The sequence below is a fragment of the Eretmochelys imbricata genome, chromosome 3 (assembly GCF_965152235.1).
Source record: "Eretmochelys imbricata isolate rEreImb1 chromosome 3, rEreImb1.hap1, whole genome shotgun sequence".
Classification (NCBI taxonomy): Eukaryota; Metazoa; Chordata; order Testudines; family Cheloniidae; genus Eretmochelys; species Eretmochelys imbricata.
The window spans coordinates 130823678-130850356 of record NC_135574.1 but is presented as its reverse complement, the minus strand read 5'-3'; the positions used below and the strand labels follow the sequence as shown (position 1 = coordinate 130850356).

At 44.5% G+C, this 26679-nt stretch overlaps 1 protein-coding gene across 1 annotated transcript; it reads right to left on the bottom strand.

Annotated features, from left to right (window-relative positions):
• Positions 1-1580: 1580 nt before the first annotated feature.
• CCSAP (centriole, cilia and spindle associated protein) lies at positions 1581-20979 on the bottom strand. Its single transcript, XM_077813398.1, has 3 exons — positions 20582-20979; positions 10422-10690; positions 1581-5797 (listed from the first exon to the last, which is right to left on the bottom strand). Exons 1-3 carry the CDS (start codon positions 20919-20921, stop codon positions 5624-5626), a joined length of 783 nt encoding a protein of 260 aa, XP_077669524.1. The 5' UTR covers positions 20922-20979; the 3' UTR covers positions 1581-5623.
• Between the last annotated feature and the right edge of the window lie 5700 nt (positions 20980-26679).

The window sequence follows — 26679 nt, the reverse complement described above, 5'->3', positions numbered from 1 at the left end:
GTAGTTTCTTTTGGTAACTCTCAGTGGGATCAGAGGGTAATGGCTTGTAGAAACTCGTGTTGGAGAGCTGCCGAGCAGCCTCTTGTTCATATTCCGACCTATTCATGATGACAACAGCACCTCCTTTGTCAGCCTTTTTGATTATGATGTCAGAGTTGTTTCTGAGGCTGTGGATGGCATTGTGTTCCGCACAGCTGAGGTTGTGGGGCAAGTGATGCTGCTTTTCCACAATTTTAGCCCGTGCACATGAGCGGAAGCACTCTATGCTGTTTCGACCTTTAGGAGGAGTCCACCTAGAATCCCTCTTTTTGTAGTGTTGGTAAGGAGGTCTCTGTGGATTAGTATGTTGTTCAGAGGTATGTTGGAAATATTCCTTGAGTCGGAGAAGTCGAAAATAGGATTCTAGGTCACCACAGAACTGTATCATGTTCATGGGGGTGGAGGGGCAGAAGGAGAGGCCCCGAGATAGGACAGCTGCTTCTGCTGCACTGAGAGTATAGTTGGATAGGTTAACAATATTGCTGGGTGGGTTGAGGGAACCATTGTTGTGACCTACTACAGGACAGGCCTAACAAAGAAAATAACAGAACGCCACTAGCCGTCACCTTCAGCCCCCAACTAAAACCCCTCCAATGTATTATTAAGGATCTACAACCTATCCTGAAGGATGATCCAACACTCTCACAAATCTGGGGAGACAGGCCTTTCCCTGCCTACAGACAGCCCCCCAACCTGAAGCAAATACTCACCAGCAACCACATACCACACAACAGAACCACTAACCCAGGAACCTATCCTTGCAACAAAGCCCGTTGCCAACTGTGCCCACATATCTATTCAGGGGACACCATCGAAGGGCCTAATAACATCAGCCACACTATCAGAGGCTCGTTCACCTGCACATCCACCAATGTGATATATGCCATCATGTGCCAGCAATGCCCCTCTGCCATGTACATTGGTCAGACTGGACAGTCTCTACATAAAAGAATAAATGGACACAAATCAGATGTCAAGAATTTTAACATTCATAAACCAGTCAGAAGACTTCAATCTCTCTGGTCACGTGATTACAGACATGAAAGTTGCTATATTACAACAAAAAAAACTTCAAATCCAGACTCCAGTGAGAAACTGTTGAATTGGAATTCATTTGCAAAATGATACAATTTACTTAGGCTTGAATAGAGACTGGGAGTGGCTAAGTCATTATGCAAGGTAACCTATTTCCCCTTGTTTTTTCCTACCCCCCCCCCCAGATGTTCTTGTTAAACCCTGGATTTGTGCTGGAAATGGCCCAACTTGATTATCATACACATTGTAAGGAGAGTGATCACTTTAGATAAGCTATTACCAGCAGGAGAGTGGGGTGGGAGGAGGTATTTTTTCATGCTTTGTGTGTATATAAAAAGATCTTCTACACTTTCCACAGTATACATCTGATGAAGTAAGCTGTAGCTCACGAAAGCTTATGCTCAGATAAATTGGTTAGTCTCTAAGGTGCCACAAGTACTCCTTTTCTTTTTGCGAATACAGACTAACACGGCTTTTACACTGTTTAAAATCAGAGTCTAAGCCAGTTAACAATCACTCAGTTTTATTCACATGTACAAGTTGACATAGTGTTAAATACAAATACAGAAGCTCTAAAAACAAAATACTGTTTAAAAACATTCTAAAAAAGTCACATATTGCTTCAAGCTTAGATGGTATTTTCCCCATAGTTCTTAAAGTGAATTCAGTGCTCACAAAAGCTAACAAAACAGCATGAGGCAGCTTTCCCTCCTTCTACCCCTATTTTTAGAGGAGCTAACTGTAGAGTTGAGGGTCAGGCTCCATTTATGGCTTTGCTGCTGAGTGATCTAGGAATGGACTGAAACCAACAATTCATTGCACGTAGATCCTCAGATTAACAACTTGTGGTCACTATAACCATTTGTCCAACTCAGAGAGACTTTCAATGCTGGTGCATTACATTATAAAATTTATATATTTAAAGACAGATGTACTTTTGCCAGGATGAAAAATTGGATGGTGTACAGCTGCTGCCTCAATTAAAGTGGATCAAAACAAGTTACTAGGAATACAAGACTGTTCATTATAAGTCAAATTTGGCTCTACAGCTAGACAATGTCCCTTTCAGCATCTTAAACTTGGATATTTGTTACACTGAAATTTAGATAATTACAGGATGCAAGGAAGATGTGACAGCATGATTCAACACAAGCATGCTACTCTATTGTACAAAGGCATTCTTTTACAGTTTTCATTGCAACACTGTACACAAAGTACACCAAACTAGTCTTCATAGAACTTGTGAAGTTGACAAACTGCAGCATTGTATTAGTGAAATCTATTGAGTGTCACATAATGCTGTTAAGTATCTGGTGAATGAAGGGACACCCTTCAGAGTTTTAGTGAAGACTTAGCAAAAATACTATGAAATATTTACCAAAGAGTATAATAAACACAAGTCTTGTCTTCAAAACGAGGGTTCATTAAGCTGGTAGATTTACTTTTTCTTTAAAATCAACTCAGTGCAAGACAAGCTTCTGTCTCCTCTAAACAGAGGGTTGGGACATTTAGTCTAGCTAGATGTTTTTAAGTTTCTCATCTAAGAGAGAGTGCTTCAGCGAATCCATCTCTAATGCAGGCCGCAAGTGTTGTGACTGATGTGTTTATTTTCAAAAGGTTATCTTGAAGAGTCAGAGAAGGATCAGCAGCTTTCCCAATTAAAAAAAAAGTCTTCAGGAAAAACCTGCCTCTCAACTCAGGCTTTACCTGAGTTACCAAAAAAGTCAGTCGATGCACATAATTCAGTGCCGTTTTTAGCCACAGCCTTGTACTGCAGAACCATCCAACTGACAGGCATACGACCTGATTTTGTGACACTACTGCCTTTTAGCAAGTTAGCCAACAGCTGTTCCTGTCAAAACGAACTTGGCCAGAGGGTGAAAACAGAACAACCCCTTTTAAAAAAAAAGTCAACGAAGAGAAACTGATGCTGTAGCTTAGGTAGGGCATAAACCTTATATAGGATATTTAAACAAATCTACTGAATCTTTAAATACTGGAAGACCAAGGCAGTAGTTTGGCTGATTTGATATCTGCCCTGAAAGTATGGAACAAAAAGACTAAACATTAGGTACTTCAGAATATTCCAGCAAAGCCAGAGATGCACCCAATGTTCTGAGGAAAAGCAGTTTTTAGAGAAGGCAGTGGAGAAACGGTCACCACCACTTTTGTTTATCCAATGCAGTTGTTAGTATAGGGCTATTGGAGCTTCTGTGCTGCTGTCTGCGGGGAGATAAATTAACTCTGAGAACAGAAGAGGGCATTTGGAACTAGACCATGTTTTCAGCAGATGTATCTTGAGGGAAAGTAAACTAGGCCCCAGATAGTGGAAAGATGTCAAGTTAAGTTAAAAATTTGACATGCAGTGGACTAGGATGGCCTCAGTACTGCGCACTGATCTGGAGGAAGGGAGATCTACTAAGCAGCTCAATTTTAGTCAATGTTACTGGCCACAAATAAAGTTACAGAATATTTTCAATTTAAGCAAATGGTCCGTCTATTAAAAACCCTTTAGTGACTAGTTTTAGAAGGCTAGGCTTTTAGAAAGTTGTATAAAATCTATTAGGTGTTTTGATTCCTTTTTGTAATTCTATTGAAAGTGAAAAGTTTTTAAAGCCAGAAAATGAGGCCATGTCTTAGTGTTATTAAAATACAGGAGGATTTAATAAGTTAGTTTTAATTATCTCTGGCCTCAGTGACATACAACTTTCAAAATATTATTTAGCCTAATAGTAACCATTTAAACTTAAATATCACTGAGCAAGCATGGCTTTCAATTTGGCTAGTTTCAGCCAGCCTTTCATTGAGGAAAGCCTGACTATTCTAGACTGAGTCACACCAACTCCTATATTACTACTAACCTTAGATTTTTGGATTCCAGTTTACTTATTGCCATTTGTTTACTTTACTTTCTGCATTTCACTACAGTGAAGTTAAGCAGACTGCTCAAATGCATTAAGCACACAGTTACAACACTTCCAATAATAGGGGCATAACATTTCTCATAACAGATTTTAAAAGTTTTGTTTAAAACAATCTGAAATGTTAAGTGTGATCAAGCTATGTCAAAAGCGGTCAGTGATTCCAAAGCAGCCTGTAAAAGAATGAACCTCAGAACTATTACATTACCACCACCGCACTGCAAAAAGATCTCAAAAAGCGTGCAACTATTGCAAGGATCTGTTTAAGCTCACATTTACTACAAAACTAAAAATTCCATTTAGAACAACTGAGTAAAGAAACAAATTGAGGAGCCAACCTCAATTACTGGCAGTCCTACATTGTACAAAAAACAGATCCACCAAGTAAAAATAGTCAAGAGATTTCATTAGTCTCCAGTTACTAAGGGGTTTGTTTTCCTTTCCCCTTGGTAGGGAGTTACGAATGCGCCTCCAGGACAGATATGACCCCATGAAAACTTCATTTGCAAATGTTTATCAAAATTGTTCTGCAAATCTAAAACCTCAAAGTATTATTAACCATACTAAACCAAATGGAATGCATACCAGTGAAATACTCTCTCCACTCTCCAGATACAAACGTTAAAAATAAACAAGACTAATGAATCGGCTGGTGTCTGGTCAATGAAGTGTATTTTGAAATATATACAGTCTTCATTGAGAGGCTGGTATTGAAATAATTAAGCACAAAATGGGTGTTTTTACTAACTCAGTATGATGGTATCAGGTCAAGACTGGTACAGCAAGCAACTGTCTATTGACCAACAGCCATCAGATAATGATTGTCAACATCCATCATTTGGTGTAATAGTCACAGTAATCGCAAATTAATCCTGTGACTTCTCACTTGGAAAATAAGTCACCACAATAACTAGATCATATTAATCTATTCCACTGACATTTTAAAAAACAGCAATGAAACTCAATTGAAGAATATCTGCATGATTCACTAATTACTGAAAGTTTAGACAAATATCAAGTATTTAAAAAAAGTCTCCACTATATAATAGACAATCCCTAACAGCTGTTTTCATGAGCCCAGTATTCATTGGGTCTCAGATTATTGTGTACCAGAGCCACTAGCTTCCAGGTTAGATATAGGAGTCTAAATGGTATTTTGGACATGTTGAATCAAGTATTTTAAATAATGCAATGGCACATACATCACACCCTACGAAAGGTTTCCAACACATCACTATGATCACATGATTTGGGAGTCAAAAAAAGGGGGGGGGTCTTTTTATAGGGGCAGTTGAAAGTTTGTGAAATGAACCAATTCTATAAAAGATTTTGTAAAAATTCACTTAGACTTTCAGGATTTTGAAATTGTCTCAAAAGGTTCATTGACATGCCTCTTAAAAAGACTTCAGAAAAGGAGAAATATTTAAAAATTTAAGGAACTATATTTAAAAACATCTTCAAATGTTATGGCTCCAGCTCTACGCTCTACTGATGAGGTAGGTAGCCAAAATACAAACAAACATTGTAACAGACTGCTGGAAACCCCCTATAAAAACCTTGCATAAGTAGTTTGCACCAATGTCCTGATTTAATATAAATATTTGAGAGATGTCCAAGCAAGGTTTGATTCACCGAGCTCTTGCCGAGTAGCATCTCATGTACTCTGTCATCCAGGGATTATCTGGCGGGGAAGGCTTTACTCTCCAGGTTCGATCCACATCTGTAGAGTGCACTCGCCTTTGAGACAATTTCCTTTTCTCCACTTGCCTTCGGGTCTTTGCTCGTAGTGCAGACTCATGAATCTATCAAGAATTTAGAATTACAGTCAATTTTGTGGAAAAAGTAAGAAGTCTAATTTTTATTCAAGAAAACAAAGTTGTTTAAAAATTTATCCTCAACCTTCACTCCCCAAGCCAACAAGGGAACAATTTGATTCCCCATTACTACAGGATTCCAAAGAGATTATAGAACAGCCTGGGGTAAATATGTTGCTGCCACTAATCACAAAAGGGAGGTATTTTAGTGTTTGTGGTCTCAGATTAGATTAAACTGAACTTTACAAAACAATTGGGATTTTCACCCTCACTCTTTTTCCTCCCTTCATGATTTCACTCCAAGTTAGAGTTGAGGTTGCTTGGTAGCCTTGAGTTTGCATTTCCATACCTTAACATGTTTGAATCTGTGACGCGTAATCCTAACTGAATTTCCTGCATTTGCAGTGCTTGTTTTTTTAAGAATTACAACACCCCTGTAATTTTATTTTACCCTTAAAATACAGTTACAGTCGAGTACGTCTCTAACTTAATTTTCCCCTTCCTTTTGGAAATTTTGGTTTTTAAAAATTTGGTAAACACCAAAACCCAAAAGAATGCAATCATAAGATATTTCTATTGATCTGAAGATGAATTAACAAGCTTATTTTTTATTTTAACTTAAGGGCAGCTTCACCAGTACACCACAGCAGTCCTTAACATTCAAAGCATACTGTACTTACAAAATTGATCCTTAGTTTGCAACTGACATATTGGTTTAAAGGGCAGTGTTTGGGAGACCAAAAGTATCTAAGTGAGAGAAATGGGAGCGAGCCCCCAAGTCCCAACATCTGGACCTGCACTCCTTCCTCAGTTATCCCAACAGTGCTCCTTCTGTGCATAGCAGAGCCCTAGGGAACCTTTCAAACACTGACGCCCAAGTTAGTAGGCTGTTGGAGAACCTTGAAGGAGGAGGTGTCAAGTCTCCCTCATACTAATGAGTCAATACAATCAATAGAATGATCGCATGCAAGTAAACTGTAGAGTAAGGCTGACGGTTGGCTTGAGTTGCGGCCAGTGTGAACGGCCCCACTTCAGAGTCCCTTGAGCTGTTGAACTGACCCTGTAGAATCATAACAGTTAGATACGGTAATTAAATGTAGCTTAATTACAGCCTAATTTCTTCAAATATAATTATGCACAAGATTTCCATGAGCTTTAACTATATGGAAAATTAAGAATGTTATTCCATTCTTAACATCATTCAGGAAAAAAGAAAGACTAACAGTGGGTCCTAAGAAATTTTTGCTGTAGTTAATTTTAAAACTCAAACTAACTGATTTCCTTGTACATTTTAAAAGAATGTCATGGTGTACTTGAGTGCTATAGGCTCAGAGCATTTTTCACAAATCAAAGATAATCTCAGTGTAAGAGCAAAACAGAACTCAACCTTAACTAGGGACTCACAACCAGCATCTCCATAATTTGGCCAGCATCCATGAGTACCCCAAGATTAGCCTAATAAGGTTCTACATTCTACAGGATAGACTAAGGAACATGCTGTAGAAGAGAAAAAACAAGCAAGCCTTTTTTTATATTAAGAATGATTAATATGTGGACTTCCAAAAAGTTGATTTGGGGGATCATGCAGGCTGCTATGCAATAAAATACACATTTGCACCTATTTTCAGTGGCATTGGTCATAGTCAGCCTCCTCCCCATCCCAAAAACCTGTGGAACTATGGTTCTGGAACACATGTATTCAAGAACAAAGTGATACCATATCCCAGCAGATCTAAGTGGCAATAGTTACACCTAATTAAAAGGCAACATGACTGTACATAAAGGCCTTGTATGTAGAGAGATTATGCAGCTGCACAAACCACTACCCACTTGCAGCTGTTTGATCATAAGCCTTCAGAAACATCTGCTTTTTCATGAAGAGTTCTGGAAGAAAAGCTAGTCATCCCAGGTCTGCATGATGTGATCCCACCAATCCGTGCTTGTAGTCCTGCTCCAGAAGGATCAGCCTACATATGGGTAATCTGCGACTATGACAATAGGCATGAGCAGCTTCAGTCAGGTTGCAGCTGCCATATCTGTGACCCTCTGCCAAGAGATGCCATCAGTAGGACAATTACCGCTGCCAAAACATCCATCAGTGTATCTCAGATACTCTGCCCAATTCCCAAAATAGGAGAGAGTGTGAGCTGGAGAAGGTCTTCCTCCAGTGCTGGATCCAAGTTGCAGACTCAAATGGCTTGCCTGAATGCATTGGTAGGCTCCAGTCAAGTTCCACAGGATGGGCAGAGACGTTCTCCTGCAATACATAATGACCCAAGCCCTAGAGTGTCTATAGCTACCTAGGGTGCTGAGAAACCTGGGATATGCCCCAGAAACCTCAATGTCTGACTCTGGTCTCTGTATGCAGTGTGGATGCATCAGCATGCCTGAGAGACTCGCATAGCAATGCAATGTGGACATTTGCGTGAGAGCTTGGAAAGAATGGGTCCCAAAGACCCAGGTGTGCTATGCAGCATAGCCATACCCTTGGTCCACTGTCATGGGACATCAGGACTTGACATACTACGATGATGTAAAGCCTAGTCTTTGTGCACCAAAAAACACCCATTGACTTGAGCAGGAGTTTTGGGTGAACAAGGAATAAAGGGCTCAGGCCCAAACAAGGTCAAGGTCAGCCATTCTGTAAGATAGTGTGTTACAACAGTCAGAAGTGTCACCATTTTGGAATAATGAGTTGTTCTTCAGACATAATAATATTTTACTATCCAGCAATACTAGCAGGTTCAACATTTACAACTTCATAACGTTACTCAGCTTCCAAGGGACTGATGCAGAGGGATTCACTCATCAATAGCTGAGCCACTTATTTCTAGGCTTGAGCTTGTCTACCTGTCTGTTTGCTTTGGGACACTTGCTGCTAACTGCCCACTTCTGATCGACTTTCAGTTATGGAGTTCAGACCGTGGGGGTACATTTATTTCATCCACTTTGTCTTATTTCAGCGCTACTGGAAAAAAAAAAAAGAACTATGCATTAATCAGAGGCTGCACCAAGGGGTCATTTAGTCTGGAACCTTTCAAAGTGATTGGCAGTTTAGAAATTAGGGGACATTTAAAGCTTCTATCTGCACATCTATGTCAGTCAGGGGGTGTGAAAAAACCACACCCCTGATTGACTAGATATGCAGACAAAAGCCCCGGTATAGACACAGCTGTACTGACAGAAGCGTGTTTCTGTTGGCATAGCTATCATCATTTGGGTGGGGGTGTCCCCATACCAGCATAAAAACTTGTCAGCACAGGCTGTGTCTACACTCGGGTAGGCTGCAGCAGTATTCTTAGATCCAACCAAAACCAGCTACAGATTTATTCACTAGTTTTCTTACAGTAGAAGTAATCTGTTTGGTCCCATCACTAATTTTTCAAGCAAAGTATTGGTCCAAGTTCATTTGGATTCTTCAGACAGGAGACTTTGATTCTTCATAAGCAGTTGCTCTCCCCACCCAAGTTCTATAATGAGACATTACCATGTCCAATGACAGTTGGATAATTGGCATCTACATAGATAACAGGACCCCATCTTCAGCATCTCACAGGAGCAGGCCCTTAATGAAGAGGGGAAGGGAGGGGAGGGTTGGGATGGGATGTGCGTTCACTATATTATTTGTCTAGGAAGAAGTTTATAAATTATGTACTGTATGACAGAGTGGCACAACCACTACAGTTAAGACCAAAGCATTTTAGTTCTTGTGGTCATCACTGAAATAAAGCCTTGATTGTGAATTTGATTTTCTTCAGGGTAGAATTAAGGTAAGTTGTGTTCCTTGTTTGAAGAGTGCAACCTTAACTGAATTTCCTGGAGTTTTTTAAATTCTAACATTCTTTAAACGTACCGTGCACTCAAACCATTGGTATGACTCCAACCTTAGAGTTTGAATTGAAATGTATATAAAGAATGTATGCATTTACACACTGGGGCAAAAGGTGAAAGCCAATGAAAGGAAAGGCATCTATTAGAAGAGCCATTCTGATGTCCTTAGGGCAAGATTTTCCTAAAGCAATCAGTGATTTTGGGTGCCTGTGTTTTTAGATGCCCAGTTTGTCACCTCAACAACCTGAGTTTCAGAGGGTGGGTACTTAACACTACCTGACAGTCAGGCCTGCAGGATGTGCAAGTGGGCACCCAAATATTTTTAGGAAGTGACTGATTTTTTGCTTCTTAAGCCTTAACGTTGCATTCATAGGGCAGGGGACACCTACTGTTTAACTGAAAGAACACGTTACATAGAACTCAATTTTCCTAAACTTAGAAAAGATAAGTCCAAGTGAGTCCTGTAGGATTCAAGCCTGGAGCTCTAGAGAATTTAGGTATTTCAAATCTAGTGTCTCCCAGCCCACCACTCCCAAAGTGTCATTCCTTCTGACTAATACAGAGTGACAAAATAGCATAGCACAACTAAGCGAGGAAAACTTTTCAAGACACTAATGCCCCAAAGAAGTCCTGGATGCAGGTTAAAGAAGATAACATTGGTAACTAGTAACAATAAGAGGATAGTGAATTTTATTTATAGATAATCAGTATTATTCCTCTTTCCCTATAGAGGTGGGGGGAAACTAAACTGTAAAAAAAAATATTTGAATGTTTTGCTTACTTCGTGTGCTGAAGCAGAAGCACAGACGTTGTGAGTTTTCTGGCTCCCTGTATCTGTACGTTTTTCTCCCCAGCCATATAAAGCAAATGGATGTTTATGCTCCTTTGCTGCATCTGTCCTTTGAGGACTTTTAGCTGATCTTCGATCTTTCTGACTGGACAAGGCACTTCGACTTGGATGTTGTCCTGTACGGCTGGTTGATTTGTCAGTTTCTTTTACCAAAGTCTGTTCTGCATCTTTTTCTTGGTTGTCTCCCTCTGTTTCTTTCTCTAAGGAGAAAATAAGAAAGCAGTTTGACTTTAAAACATTTAGCGACAAAGACTGCATACATATACATGCCTGAACAACAGTTAAAAAAAAAAATCTCTTCTTGAAGTTGTATTGAAAGATAAAAAGGAACAGTCCACAGTTGCATGACTGCAGATACACCCCCATTAAGTCTCATTTCTACAAAACATCTTCCCCTCAGTGTCAGACTGGCATAAGGAGTATGCTAGTCATTTTGTAGTTTTGGACATCAAGTATCAAATACTTAAAACAAGTGCATTCAATATAAGCGTGTGACCAAAGCCACCTAGCAGCACTTGACGGCTGTCTCGGTACTCAGTCTATCAGCAGCATTTCCACCGACTCCCTAGCCTACCTATTCCATCATCTTCTTGCAACTTTTTTCACGTAGCTAACAAATATGTGGACATATGGCATTTAAACTCTACCAGGCACACTGAAGATAGCGACAGATTTGATCAGAGTATGTGAAACAGGACCTCACGCTTAATTTGGGCTTCCTCATGTGAAAGCTTTCGTGTTTCCTGATTACACACTTTTGCCAACTGTATCCTGCTGATATTTCCATGGGAAAAAACGCTTCCCAAAATAGCTTTCTGTAAGTGTCCCACTTAACACACTGTGCCATGCTTGGCGCAGAGCCTATAATACTGCTTTCTGCAGATTCCTTTCAAAACACCAAAAGTCAACAGGGTTATATTTTTCCCCAGGTATTTGAGGGTTTGTTCTCTTTTTGCTGATGACGTTTTAAGTAAATTATTTTACACAAGTGTACTTAATATGGAATCAAAAGAATGGCCAGCAAATTCAACTGTCCAGCACTGCAGGACTTCAGTGTTAGAGAAGCCATCTTGCTCCTGAAAATCAAGTTTTATTTCACAACCTGCCTTTGCAAGAAAAGTTAGACTATCCCTTGCCTTCAGATTACCTGAGCTTAGTTAGAAAGCCTATGCTCATTCTCCCCTACCTCCATCAGATCACGAACATTCAAACTGAGCCACAGCCTCCAGCATGCCCAACTGTGTGCACTGCTCCATCATACTCCACTCTAATTGGCAGCTCTGCTCTAGTGTTTGCCTCATTCTTCCACCTCCACAGCTGTTTATTGTGCTCCACTTCCTCTCAGACATCCCCCACTCAGACTGCCAACTCATTGCTGTTGTCCCTGATGTTAGCCATCTGTTGACCATGCACAGTGGGAAGGAAAAGTGACACTTTAGAAAAGCAGTTCGATACTCGTCCTGAGTGGACACTAGGATTTCTCCCCAGCCTGGTCAGCACGGTTCCAAAGAGCGTTCTACGTGCATTCAAGAAGGGCCTTTCAAGGTTCTATCTGTGACACAGACCCCTGGTTCACAGTACACAGATGAATTAACTGTTAGAAAGTTTGCTCAAATGCCAGAAGGCTTCCCTCTTTCTTGTAAGAAAACAAAACCATTTCCATCCCAGAAAATGAACCCTCCCCCCCAAAAAATCCTTTTGTGTAGTTCTCCCTGCCTTGAGTTGTTACATTTTGCCCAGACCAGTAACAAATATGTATAATGAAAATTTCTTTGAAATTTACAGTAAAAGCCAAACGGTTTTAAAAGTTAATGACAAAAATATTAGGGCACAAGAGGAGATTATGGAAGGACCTTAGAACAGACTATTCTGCGAGTTCTACTTTTATTTAAAGTCATTTTTCTGTTATGAAGACACAGTGATCACAATGTAAATCAAAGCACTGCTATCCTGCTGGTGGTCTCTATGCCCAAATGCAAGCTAACCCCCTACCCCCAAGCATCCAGTTTTAAACTCCACAATGGCACCTGGTGGGCGGCACATACATCCCTCACCCCAAGACTCATGAACTTATGCCAGGTTTGCGCTGTAGAGCGGACTGGGAGCTTGCCTTCCATTCCCGTTCTCCAGATGCCAACACTATGCACAGAGATCTACCCTCAAATCAGGAGGTGCGAGCAAGCCAATAAAAAAAAATTCATCGAGATCAGAAAATTTAATGGAGTATTTTGGTTTTAAAATGTGTATGGGTATCTCTTTACCTTCAACCATAGTTTAGACAGAGCTCCTATTGGACCCAACTTTCAAAAGCAAGCTTATGATTTCACTGAGCATGTAAACTCTAGTACAGTTTGGGTACTTAGCTAGTGCAGGAAAAGGCAGTCACGTAAGAGGAAATAGTCAACGTTATTTTTAGGCTTGGTGGTTTTGGCCATAGGTTGTCACCACAGCTTGCCAGCTTTTTCAAAGACACCATCTGCCCACTATGAAAACTAAGAACACAAATTCTGTAGCCAATAGAGATGAACTGCCTGGGAAGTGGGATAGCACATGCAAACATATGGTGTCCGATTATTACTATTTCTTAGCACTTTTAAACACCATGTGAAATGGGAAAATTCATCTAGCTTGAGGTTGGAGTAGCTAGTGGACTGGGGAAGTCAACGGGGTGGGGGGGGGGGGGAGTTTAAGAAAGTTACCAAAAGAAGAAACAGATTCAGTAATATACTTGCCTGCAAAGCTTCACAAATAAAAGGGCAGCATAGAAGACTACAAGACGGTAGGGGTGAGAGAAAGAATATCCTCCATACACATGGAGTATAGGATGCAGAGTCTGTAGAGTGCAATTCCCACAGTCAACAGCAGTCATTCTTCCCTGCCTCTTCTCCAGCACAGTGCTATCATCAGGTCAACACCTCTTTAAGCCACTTGACTGTGAATTGGGTCACAGTACAGCTACACAGCATTTGAATAATTCTCCAGCACAGGCCTTGTCTGCACAAGAACCTGCACCAGTAAAAATTACACTTAATAAAACCGAGTCCTCATGTTAACACATCCATATGTTGTAGGAGGCAACAGGGGATTCTTTAAGGAGGATGAAAAGTGAGCCATCAATCTGTATCCATCAGTGCCATCAACACCTCCACACCAGAACCTTGTTTATGACCTGTATCTAATGAGTCAGTGTGGTGCAGTTGCTAAAGTGGTTTATATTCTGGGATGTACTAACAGGTGTGTGTGTGTGTGTGTGTAAGACATGGGAGGTAGCTGCCTGCTTAGCACTGGAGTACTGTATCCAATTCTGGGGGCCACACTAAGATAGATATGGAAAAATTGGAGAGAGTCCAGAGGTGATTAGCAAAAAAGTGATAAAGGCTTTAGAAAACCTGACCTATGAGGAAATGTTTAAAACCTGGGCACATTTAATCTGGAGAGAAGACAACTGAGTGAGGACCTGATAAGTCTTCAGATACGCTAACAGCTGTTGATCAATTGATCTCCATTGAAGATAGAATCATAGAATATCAGGGTTGGAAGGGACGTCAGGAAATCTAGTCCAACCCCCTGCTCAGAGCAGGACCAATCCCCAATTTTTGCCCCAGATCCCTAAATGGCCCCCTCAAGGATTGAACTCACAACCCTGGGTTTAAGCAAGCCAATGCTCAAACCACTGAGCTATCCCTCCCCCCTTGAGACAAGTAGTAATGGGCTTAATCTGCAGCAAGGGATATTTAGGTTAGCTATTAGGAAAATCTTTATAACTAGAAGGGAAGTTAAACATTGGAATAGTCTTCTAAAGGAGGTTGTGGAATTCCAGTCATTGGCGTTTTTAATGAACAGGTTAGACAAACATCTGTCAGAAATAGTCTAGGTATACTTGATCCTGCCTCAGCACAAGAGGCTGAACTAAATGACTGAGATCCCTTCCAGCCCCACATTTCTATGATTCTATAGAACGTGTAATGTGGATGCAGACCATGTTAAGGAAAGAAACAGTTTTCAAGTTAGTTGACAAAGGCCATGCGGACGGAATCTTTATTTGGCACTCCAACTTTTGTGTTAAGCGGCTCCCTTCCAAATGAACATAAGCCTGTGTGACAACTTTCTATGCGATAAGTTGTAAGACATGCACTAACCAGCACTGAAATCTAAATAGGACTTATTTCTTCAGGAAAAACTGCTACACAAAAGGACCAAGGAAGGAAGAAGCAGTAGTCCCCATAAATGTCGCTGCAACAGTGAAATATTCCTAAATTAGAACAAGAAATGCTAACCACAAGCAATGCACAAATCTCACAATAGCCATACAAAAAAAGGCACAAGATTTTTAGTACAAAATTAAACTAATGAATAAAGTTGCAGTCTTAGCTCTTAAACAAAAATAAAAAAAGAGAAATGCATAGTACATGATAAACAAGCACATCTTCTTGTAAGACCCTATCATATAACTGCAGTGTGTGGGTGGATGTCAGTCACAAAGCTTGGAAGAGCTAAGTAAAGAAAATGCTGATATTTAGCTACCCACACAGCACTTCTAATTAAATTGTTCAAGAGAAGTGACTGGAAAGTGTAGATACTACCTCTTCATAAATTTTCCTCTCCTTGTGCTTTGAAAATACCCAGCATAACCGTTCACAGTATGACCAGAGAAGAGGGACTTTTCCTTAAACAAACAAACAAAAAAAAAAAAAACACGCACAAACAACTTATTCTGCCTTTATCGAGATGCTAAAAATCCCATTTAAAAAATTATGTTTCAGATTCTCTTGCTAAGGCTCATGAGTGCATGAACAGTTGCCACAAAAGGATGTCATGTAGTCAGTCATGGCAAGTTAGCAGGAACCATAGGGGTGTGTTTTTCTGGAAACCGGCACATCTTGTGAGAAGTGTGTGTTGCTTATTTGCATCATGTCAGCCTCGTGTGTGACAGGTTGTTTTCATCACTCAAAAGCCCTCCAAGCAGTTTTAAGGTGATGGCATCTCAAAGTGTTGGTTCATATAGTTCCCCAAAACATAAATTAGATGTTAATGTAGGGCTGTGTGCACCTCTAAATTAACAAGATGTGTATACCAACTTCTGTACTACATTGCTGCAAAGTATTCCATTGGAACAAATATCAGCGCTAAGACTGATGTTTGTAGAATATTTGCCTCTGCTCCCCAGGACGTTCCTGCTAGCTTCTGGATCAAGGCAGTGCAGGAGGAGAGCTTTTCTTTAAGTGTTCTAGATGGGAACGATATGTTAGACTATGGTGCAATCTGACTCCTAAATGAGTGTCAACTGGCTGGAAAGGGAATGAACCATCCTCAACACAGATTGTAAGGGGCTGATTGGTCTGATGATGGAAAGTTGTGGCCACTATTTTAGATTCACTTAGTGTAAGTAGCCAAAGCATTCATGTCCTGGCTAAGCAACCCTTGGATATCGTGTAGATCAGAGGTGGGAAAACTACGGCCCGCGGGCCACATCCAGCCCATGGGACCGTCCTACCTGGCATTTGAGCTCCCAGCCGGGGAGGCCAGCCCTGGCCCCTCCCCGGCTGTTCCTTCTCCCCCACAGCCATGCCGCTGTGTGGACAGCGCTCTGGCCCACCATGCCTGTAGTGCTGCTTGTGCCCGCCCACGTCCCAGGCTTTCCAATAAGCCCGTCCTGCCGCTCTGAGCAGCATGGTTAGGGGGTGGGAAGCAGAGGGAGGCAGGGTTGGATAAGGGGCAGGAGGCCCTGGGGGGCAGTCGGCATTTCTGCAGGGGGGGGAAGTGGCACACGTGTGGTCAGGAGACAGGGAGCAGGGGGAGTTGGATAGAGGGTGGGATTGGGGGGGTGGTCAGGGGACAAGGAGCAGGGTTGGATGGGTCAGAGGTTCTGAGGGCAGCAGTCGGGGGCGGGAAATGGGAGGGGGCGGGGCCAGGCTGTTTGGGAAGGCACAGCCTTCCCTACTGGGCCCTCCATACCGTTTCAGAATCCTGATGTGGCCCTAGGGCCAAAAAGTGTAGACAGTTACCCACATCAGCGAGGGAGATCTACATATATGTACTTATTCTGTCGCTCCCCTGCTGTGGGGAAAAACTCTAGCAGCTCCCTGCCACAGGGAAAGGCTCCAGCCACGGGGTAAGGCTCTGGCAGCTCCCCTCTACCAGAATTTTTCCTCACTGCCTCCCCATACCAGAGCCTTTTACTGTCATGCGTAGGTACACACGGCAGTGTCAACACAGCCTGATTTCACAACAGCACATAGCTGCACACACCATTGATGGTGGTATGTGGCATAGAGATACTCTAAAGATACAATGTTCTCAGAACTCCAGTAACTAGCATGTAGCTTTCCTTGCTGCTGCTTTTTGCCACAGAACCTGCTTATGTAATTATAAAGATACATGGATACCATAGCAACAATTTACATAAGTAGCTGTGAATCAGGAGAAGAGTTTGTTTCTTTAAAGATACTCCACAAATGCCGCAGTTACAGTTTCCCACTAGCCAGGGTCATCACAACCCGTGCTCAGTGGTTTGAGCATTTGCCTGCTAAATCCAGGGTTGTGAGTTCAATCCTTGAGGGGGCCATTTGGGATCTGGGGCAAAAACTGGGGATTGGTCCTGCTTTGAGCAGGGGGTTGGACTAGATGACCTCCCGAGGTCCCTTCCAACCCTGATTCTATGCTTCTTCCAGTGTGTGTGTGTGTGATTTACAGTCATCAATGTACCTGGTACTTCAATACCATATTCACTTTACAAAAAATGCTGCAAGAAAAGTGGTGTTAAAAGGAATACGTGGAACTTCTGTGGTTAAAGCGTTTCGCCTCACAAAGCACTTAATAGTATAGATGCCCTAATACATCCATATACATAGTATGACTGCTTATCACATCTTCTATTTTGAGTTTCATATTTTTACTTAATTTACATGTTATTATATTGTAGATCTGTCAGAGTCTGACTTTGAGGCACAGTAACTCCTCGCTTAACATTGTAGTCATGTTTCTGAAAAATGTGACTTTAAGCAAAATGACGTTAAACGAATCCAATTTCCCCATAAGAATTCATGTAAATAGGGGGAGTTAGGTTCCAGGGAAAAAATTTTCACCAGACAAAAGACACATACATACACACAATAATTTTTAAGCAATTTAATACTGTACACAGCGACGATGATTGTGAAGCTTGGTTGAGGAGGTGAAGTCAGAGGGTGGGATATTTCCCAGGAGGTGCCTTAGTGCTAAATTATGAACTAGCAATCAGCTGAGCCCTCAAGAGTTAACCCATTGTTGTTAATGTAGCCTCACAAGCTATAAGGCAGCAGAATGAAGGGAGGGGAGACAGCATGGCAGACAGAGAGAGACACACACCATGTGAAAGAGATGCGCACTGCCCCTTTAACTACGCTGACTCCACTCTAAGTACACTGCCTTTTTAAGTAGATCAGCAAGTTGAGACAGAAGCTGCTATCAGGAAGCTCTCTCTGTCCTGAGCCTGGTCCCTGACCTGTCCCCACCCCTGCTCTATGGAAATGGGATAAGCTGGGTGCAGGAGCAGGGAGGAGGGGGACACTCTGACATTAGTACCACCACCCCCCCCCACCCACACCCCAAGCAGGAGGCTCCAGGGAGCAGCTCCAAGGCAGAGGGCAAGAGCAGCACATGGCAGTGGAGGGAGGGACAGCTAAACTGCTGGCAACTGATAGCCTGCTGAGCAGCTGCCGCACAGGGAACTTAGGGGAACAGGGAGCTGATGGGGGGCTGCTGGTCCACCCTGGTTCCAATCCACCACCAGCTATTGCAAGGGGCTGCTCTTCCTGCAAGCAGTGGACAAAGCAGACAGCTGCCAAACGACATAAGGGAGCATTGCACAACTTTAAACAAGCATGTTCCCTAATTGATCAGCAACAAAACAACGTTAAGCAGGACGACTTTAAGTGAGGAGTTACTGTATTGTAGGTGCCAGGTACCCATTCACTGCAATGGGAGATTCTAGTGCTCAGGAACTCCCAAGGATTAGGCCCTATGGTGTCTGCACAAATCACACTTGCACTTGTGTGACTAGCTAGAATACAATACAGTTCAGGGATAACTGAAAGTAGTTACTACACAATGCTGGGTGACAAGAATTGGTAGTGGACAACCAGTTATCACAACTAGCACCTGTGTTGGCAGTCTTGACAGAACATAAGCAATGAATGAGCATGAGAATCAGCTGCACTTGCCCTAGAAATAGCCTCTCTGGGTTACGCAAGGCACATCAACAGGGCAGAGCAGGAAGATGTGCACAGGTGCTGCCCATATGATGCACAGAGCGCTTCAATTTCCAAGGTTATTGTGTTTATGAAACATACCAGACATTCACTTAATCTGGAATTATATAATTCCCTGAGCTACAAACATACAATACAATGCAATTTAACATCCCATGCTTTTGTTTTTCGTAGTCTTATTATTGCAAGGATGAACTAGAGGATTGTCTATACTTCATTATAGATAGGACTCAAAGGAAAAAGACAGGATTTTTTAAAGAATTATTTCCAGTGCCACACCACCAAGATTCATTGTTTTCACAAACCAAAATATTCTCAATATTAAATAAAATCTCTCCACATTTCTAATTTTGGAGTTTTCTAAATATATCACAGTAGCATGTGGACACTGAAAATAAGGTAAAATGAAAAATAAAAGACTCAAGCAGACCAGAGCCTAGGGTACAGTCACTTATACTTGCACTTCCCCATTCCATCCCAAATCACCACCTCTGTTATCAGGAATAAACTTCAACACTGCTCCTGCACCAGGCTCTGAAGGTGGGAAGATTAGAATACAATCTGATCTTTGGCAAACTGTTCTACAGTAATGGACTAGCACCTAAAATACTTTGTCTCCAGCTACCAGTGGCTTCATTCTGGGTTCTTCCAGTTCATTAACACAGGGGTCTTGGAGGAGAGTTGGGAACCAAGTGGCAGGCACAGAGGTAGCTTGGTCCAAGCTCCTTAAGAATTATAATTTAATTGAACTCAGAAGCAAGGGGAAAAGCCAGCAAGAAGGTGTGGAAAATTGGTACAGTGTGTTCTTTGGTTAGCCAGGTAAAGGGTATTGAAACCTTACAAAAGGGTATTGAATTATGAAAGTAGGAGTCAACTGCTTCCAAGCCAACAATAAGTTACTAGGCTGCAAGTAACTAGAAATCGCTTGAGCCAGGGAGCTTAAAAAAAACACACCTATTTGTGCATCACCCTTGGCAAGCAGGAAAGTTGTTATGTCAAGTAAGGAGACCTACACAGGCAGTTCTTGTAGAATTTAAACCTTACAAGGAAAAACGTGGGTCATAAAAAAGCCTTCCAAATGGGAACTGAGCATAACCAAAGCAGCATTATCTGTCTGAGCCTACAGACAGTCCTCCCAACAGGCCCCAGCCAGGAACAGCTTTAAGAAGAGTGAAATTAACAAAACCTTCACAGGGCAGCTGCTCTGGGCACCAAATCACCACGTTCATGGGCACCAATTCACAGGAGGGTTGGGGTTGTTTGGTTTTTGTTTGCTTGCTCCTTGCACCTTTTGCGTGGGGCACTGAAAGCGCTTGCTGCTTTGGGTGACAAGAGACCCGGATCCTCATCAGTTTCAGCGATGCCTTGCGGGCATCAGCCAAGCTGTCAAGAATCACATGATTCTCCTGCTGCGGAAAGCGGTGAGCGACAGCGGAGACCACCATGGCTGGAGGGGACAGTGTAACAGATTCTCCGCTCCCCCACCCACGGGCGAGCAGAAAGGCCCGTGTCTTACATCAGCCAGGCTAGGAGCAAGGGAAGGCAGGAAGCGCCTTCTCCTTGCACCACCCAGAGCAGGGATAGCAATGGGGGATTTTAATCAGAAACCCGCTAGTGGAGGCTGCTATGGCCGACGGAGCTGCAGAGTCTGGCAGCTTCCCAGGGGCCGCCCGACGCGCCCAGGAGCAGCCCGAGAGGGGGAGCCGGGCGGTTTGACACCTGCTTCCCACCCTGGCTCTCCCGGCCCGATACCACGGGCGGGGAGCACCTGCCCACGGGCAGTCAGGGCGCGGCCCCTCCAGAGCCGGGCTCCCGCCGCCCCCGGCCCCGCCTGCTACCTACCCGCCGCGCTCAGGGGCTCCGCCAGGCTCGCCTTCCCCGCTACTCCCGGCTCCCCAACGCGGCTGCGGCCGCCGGGACCGGACGCGATTGGCTCTGCCGCCTCCTGCTGCTGCTGCGCGGCCGGGGGGCTGGTGCTGGGGGGCGAGGGGGAGCCGGCGCTGCTCCCGCTGCTGCCCGGCTCCCAGCCGTCCCAGAGCCAGGGCCGGTGCGCCTGCTCCAGCAAGCGGCGGCTGAGGCGGTAGCGCAGCAGCTCCCAGTAGCAGGGGCCGCACGACTCCCACTTGGGCTCCTTGAAGCGCTTCATGTACTCGCTCTTCACGCGGGGCCGCGCGGGCACCATGCCGGGGCCGCTCCCAGGAGCCCGCTCGAGAGACCCCGCTCGGCTTCGCCGCCCCCACCTCCCGCCGCAAACAGCGCCTAGGCCCGCCCCTCCCGCTGGAACGTTTAAACCCAAACAGCGACGTTCTGTGCCCGCCCCTGCCCTGCTCTGGCCAATCACCGCGGAGGCAGAGCGTCACACTCTCTCTCTCTTCCCTCCCCCCCATCTACGTCACAAAGGGGCCCCGTGGAACAGGGCGGAGGGAGAACGCTACAACCTGCCTCTGGCCCCGCACGTTCTCCCTGCCGGGGCTTCCCTCCCACTAGGGCTGTGATGGGGGCTGCAGACACTGTTGTCCCGGCGGGCGTCGGGGCGACTGGGCCCCGTACGGGCTGGAGCAGCGCATCCCCCCATTCCTCCCCCCGTCACAGGCGGGACTGTCCTTGGACGACGGTCACGGGCAGATGCCCCCCCGCTGCCGATCAGGGGCTGCCCCTGAGCCTGAAGGGGCAGCCAGGGGCACTAGCAGTTGATACTGCTTGATAGCGGAGGGGGCTGGAGCTCAAAGTCGGATCAATGCACCCAGGAGACAAAAGCGAAGTACAGCTGGCAGCCTGGCTCCTCCCTGACCTGCCCCTGTCCCTCCAGGGCCATGGGGTACAATCTACAGCCCCCCTCCTTTGTGTCTCCCCATCAGCCCTCTTTTAACATACTCTTTCATTAACGCTAGTCCCAGGGATAGAATTGGGCCCAGGTCAGCAACCCAGTGCTTTAAAAAAAAATAATGCCAACCTCTTCTCCAGAATTTCAGCTTTCACTGGAATAATAATAATAATAATAACGAAACCCTTTAGCCCTCACGATTGCAATGAAAACCTTTACAACTTGAACAGCATGTAAAGGATGCAGTGATGTCTGCCTGAGTCTGCAGGCAACCTGAAATAATTGCTCTGGGAGGTTTAAGCTGCTCCATTGACCTCTTTGAGATAGTAACTGAGATGCCTTGCCTTTAAATGTCAACAGTGTTGACTATTTCACTACTGTTCAATGCATGTCAGACAGGAGGGGAACAATGAAATGAAGATCTGCACAATCTACAACTCAGTTTGGTGCCATGAATGAGTGGCAGTTGGGAAAGTACCATTTCCCCCCATCAAAAAAAATTGCCCTGTGGGGGTCAAAGGGAAGGACTGGAGCCCAGGAGGGCATCTAGTGAGCCCCACTAAGTAAGAGCCGATCCTGTAGAGTCTAATGGGATAGCTAAGTCCTCCTCAACCAGCCCCTTTCTACCTCCTTAGAGCAGTGAGGGCCTAGCCTGCCCTGGGGTTGAGTGTGGAGCTATAGTTTCCTTTCTGGCTCAGTGGGCGCTGTTCCTGGGTGCCTTCAGACTCAGGGGAAAAAACATTATGAACTTAATGTAATTGTTTTCAAGCCATTTTTTTTTTTTTTTTTTTTTTTTTTGCAACCCTGGAGACAAGAAACAATGATGCTGTGAGTGGAGACCCTAAAGCATTTGCCTAAAATGTAAGTCAGGTCTACACTGAAAACTTTTGACAGCACCAGCTAAATTAGTCACAGATCACACCCCTTACCAAAATAGCTAAGCTGGCAAAAGCCCCTAGTTTTACATTCAGTTATACCAGAAAAACTACACTTTTTGTGGTATATCCTATTTCACTTGGGAGGGGTGTAGAGTATGCTATACTAGCAAAAAGGAATACTTGTGGCACCTTAGAGACTAACCAATTTATCTGAACATAAGCTTTTGTGAGCTACAGCTCACTGCATCCGATGCATCACGAAAGCTTATGCTCAAATAAATTGATTAGTCTCTAAGGTGCCACAAGTCCTCCTTTTCTTTTTGCAAATACAGACTAACATGGCTGCTACTCTGAAACCTGTCATACTAGCAAAAGCACAGTTTTGCTGATACAAGCTGCATCCACAGTAGAAGTGTATGATTGCTGGTATAGTATACCCCTTTGGTTATTCCAGCAAAGTGCTCATCGCACAGGCATAGTCTTAATTGGGCTCTGCCTAGTATCAAAACTCCATTGAGGAGAAGCAAAAAGCCAACAGAGCACAACTGAGCTTATTTTGAATATCTTCACAATCTTCTGAGTGGTGTCTCATTTTAGTGTCTGAGGTAGGTAGAGCTTGCTTTGGGGTGGAGTTTGAGGAAAGTACCACTACATTTTTTTCCTTCCCAGTTCAAGCCCTCACGACCTATTAAGTTGTGGAATAACCTAGGCTCACTGCTTGAAGCATTTTAAAATGGAGTGGTCTCAACAATAGAAAATAAGCCATAGGGCAGGGGTCTCAGACTCAATTTACCTTCGGGCCAGTGCCAGTCCTCAAATCCTCCCAGTGGGCCGATAATGTCCCCCGTGCCGCCCAAAACTCCGCCCCCCACCTGCCGAAGGCTCTGGGAGGGAGTTTGGGTGGGGGAGGAGGTCTGGGGTAGGGGATTGGGGTGCAGGCTCTGGGAGGGAGTTTGGGTGCTGGGTGCAGGCTCTGGGCTGGGGCAGGTGGTGGGGGTGCAGGCTCGGGGAGGGAGTTTGAGGGCTGGGGAGGTGTGGGGAGAGGGTGCAGGCTCTGGGAGGGAGTTTGGGTGGGGAAGGAGGTCTGGGGTAGGGGATTGGGGTGCAGGCTCTGGGCTGGGGCAGGTGGTGGGGGTGCAGGCTCGGGGAGGGAGTTTGAGGGCTGGGGAGGTGTGGGGAGAGGGTGCAGGCTCTGGGAGGGAGTTTGGGTGGGGGAGGAGGTCTGGGGTAGGGGATTGGGGTGCAGGCTCTGGGCTGGAGCAGGTGGTGGGGGTGCAAGCTCGGGGAGGGAGTTTGGGGACTAGGAGGATGTGGGGACGGGGTGCAGGCTCGGGGAGGGAGTTTGAGGGCTGGCGAGGTGTGGGGAGAGGGTGCAGGCTCTGGGAGGGAGTTTGGGTGGGGGAGGAGGTCTGGGGTAGGGGATTGGGGTGCAGACTCTGGGCTGGGGCAGGTGGTGGGGGTGCAGGCTCGGGGAGGGAGTTTGAGGGCTGGGGAGGTGTGGGGAGAGGGTGCAGGCTCTGGGAGGGAGTTTGGGTGGGGAAGGAGGCCTGGGGTAGGGGATTGGGGTGCAGACTCTGGGCTGGGGCAGGTGGTGGGGGTGCAGGCTCGGGGAGGGAGTTTGAGGGCTGGGGAGGTGTGGGGAGAGGGTGCAGGCTCGGGGAGGAAGTTTGGGGGCGGGAAGGGGTATATGGGGGGGTGAAGATTCAGGCTCTGGGAGAGGGTCGGGGTGTGCGGCGCTTACGTGGGACTCCAAGGCGGGTCGGGACTGGGCGCATCCGTGCGCCGCTACCCCCAGGCACCGCCCCCACAGCTTCCCATTGGCCGCAGAGGCGCTCGGGGCGGGGGCAGCACGCGGAGGCACCGCCCCAGGGCCGCAGGGCGGGGCCGGCAGCCACTGGAGCGAGCAGGCAGAACCCGCTCAGCTCCGCTGCGCTGCCGGAGACCCTAGCTGGGGCGAGCCCGGGGGCGGAAGGTGGGGCCAAGGAAGAGACGTGCCCCCAAAACTGCCACATTGGGGAGGTTCATGAGCCACAGATGGCCCGCGGGTCGGGAGTTTGAGACGCCTGCCATAGGGGATAACCCTACAGTGGCAGAAGGATGGATTGGATAATACAATACACTCATGAACTCAATTCAAACCAAAGGGGGAATTTAAGGAAGCAGAATGTTATTACCTACGTGTTGCACCTTCTCATGGGAAAAAAAGTTTGTAAAGTGCTTTGAGAGCTTCAGAAGTGCACAGTCTTGCCACGTTACGGAAAATACTGTAGCAAAACTGAATGTAACATAAATGGAATGAATTGGTTTTACAAACGTGAGGTTAGATGGGAAGTGGAGACAGCTCCTTTGCACTGTAGGCCTTTCGCTGCTAACTTTTAAAATTGTGTTTCATGTTTATTTAGAACTTTTTATTGTTAGTGAATGCTGGCTGTATGTTTCAAGTTTAGTTGATTTAGCTGGGGTTGGTCCTGCTTTGAGCAGGGGGTTGGACCAGATGACCTCCTGAGGTCTCTTCCAAACCTAATCATCTATGATTCTTCTATGAAATGCCATTTGTAAAGGGACAAAATTAGGTTAAAAATCACATTTAAAAGTACTTCCTTCCCTCTGCTACTAACACCATCTTAGATTAACAAAAACCAAAAAATTTTCAGATATAATTTTCTATTTAACACTTATGTGCTAATAAGGACTGGGCTTAATGACCCAAGAGTTCCCTTCAAGTCATATGTCCCATGGTGTGTGCATTTTGCCCTTCATTCACCATAGACCATTCTTTCTGTTGTTACATCATGAAAATGTTTCTTCTAAAATGTGTGTTTGTGATTTGGGCTAACAAAGCCCATATTTTTGGCCTTAGCCTGACAAGCATCCCTCTCCACAGATGTAGATCATATGAAAAAGCATTTTTTTTAAACCATGAAGTCCTATTTATTCACTGAATAAAAGGATAGGTAGAGAAGCAGAATGATGATATACCATCTTGCTTGTTTAACTTTATTTTATTTGCTCTTGAGTTAAAATAAAACTAGAAAGGCTCCATATCTTCCCATAAGAATCCTTTGCAAAATATACAACTGGGAAATAAAATGTTGTTTTTCTACAGCTTAACTCGCTATCATGAACCTGCTGTTGGAACCAGAACACTTTAAAATTTATCCACTTGAGGTCCTCAGGAGACTTTGCGTTTCTTTTTCCTCCCATCATTGTTTCTACATTGAGTTGCACAGACTATGCAGTAGTACTTGACACTCAATATTTATAATGTAAATTATGTTACAGAAAGTATCATAACTAGGTATCTGTTTCTTCTCTACTGAGTTTCTGAAGTAATATCCACTTAACCATGGTCAATAATTCATTGTTTCTCCTCTATAAATGACTTTAAATATCCCAAACCTCTTTTGGATATGTCTGCATGAAAGGTACTATATAAGTATAAAGGTATTATTTATTATTCTTAGATTGGAGTAGGCATCTCAGTTGTCCAATACATTTATATTCAACTGTCTTGTCTGGGGTTCTTTTTTGCTGAGCAATGGATTGTTTCTCCTCTGCTGGCACAAAATATTTTGAAGTGGGGGAATGGCAGATTTCTCATAAAAATTATTCTAGATAGAATAGTGTTGTTGTAGCCATGTTGGTCCCAGGATATTAGAGACGCAAAGTGGGTGAGGTAATATCTTTTCTTCGACCAATTTCTGTTGGTGAGAGAGACTGACTTTTGAGCTTACACAGAGTTCTTTTTCAGGTCTGGGACTGAATAGAGACACACAGAGCAATATCAGTATAACCGTTGCTCAGGAGTGTGAAAGATCCACACCCCTAAGTGACATAGTTATACCAACCTAATCCCCGGTGTAGACAGCATTATGTCAACGGGAAGGCTTCTTCTGCCGGCATAGCTACTGCCTGTCATGGAGGTGGAGTAACTGTGCCAATGGGAGAAGCTCTCCTGTCGGTGTAGGAGTGTTTTCATTTAAGCACTACAGAGGCACTACTGCCTGGAGTAGACAGGAGATATTGGATCTCCTGGGCCTGTGGGGAGAAGAGGCTGTGCAAGCATAGCTCCGAACCAGCCATAGAAATGTGGACATCTAGGAGCAGATTGCTCAGGGGATGCAAGAGAAGGGCTATGACAGGCACCAGCAGCAGTGCCTTGTGAAAGCCAAGGAACTGTGGCAGGCGTACCAGAAGGGTGGGAGGCCAACAGCTGATGTGGGGCTGAGTCACAAACC

What these genes read in the sequence shown, in the direction of transcription:
- CCSAP (XM_077813398.1), bottom strand. Translation starts at nt 20,921, where the DNA reads ATGGTGCCCGCGCGGCCCCGCGTGAAGAGCGAGTACATGAAGCGCTTC. An exon ending in GGAGCCCCTGAGCGCGGCGG is followed by an intron (nt 10,691 to 20,581) that starts GTAGGTAGCAGG and finishes TTTTCTCCTTAG; the next exon opens with AGAAAGAAACAGAGGGAGAC. An exon ending in CTTCTGCTTCAGCACACGAA is followed by an intron (nt 5,798 to 10,421) that starts GTAAGCAAAACA and finishes AATTCTTGATAG; the next exon opens with ATTCATGAGTCTGCACTACG.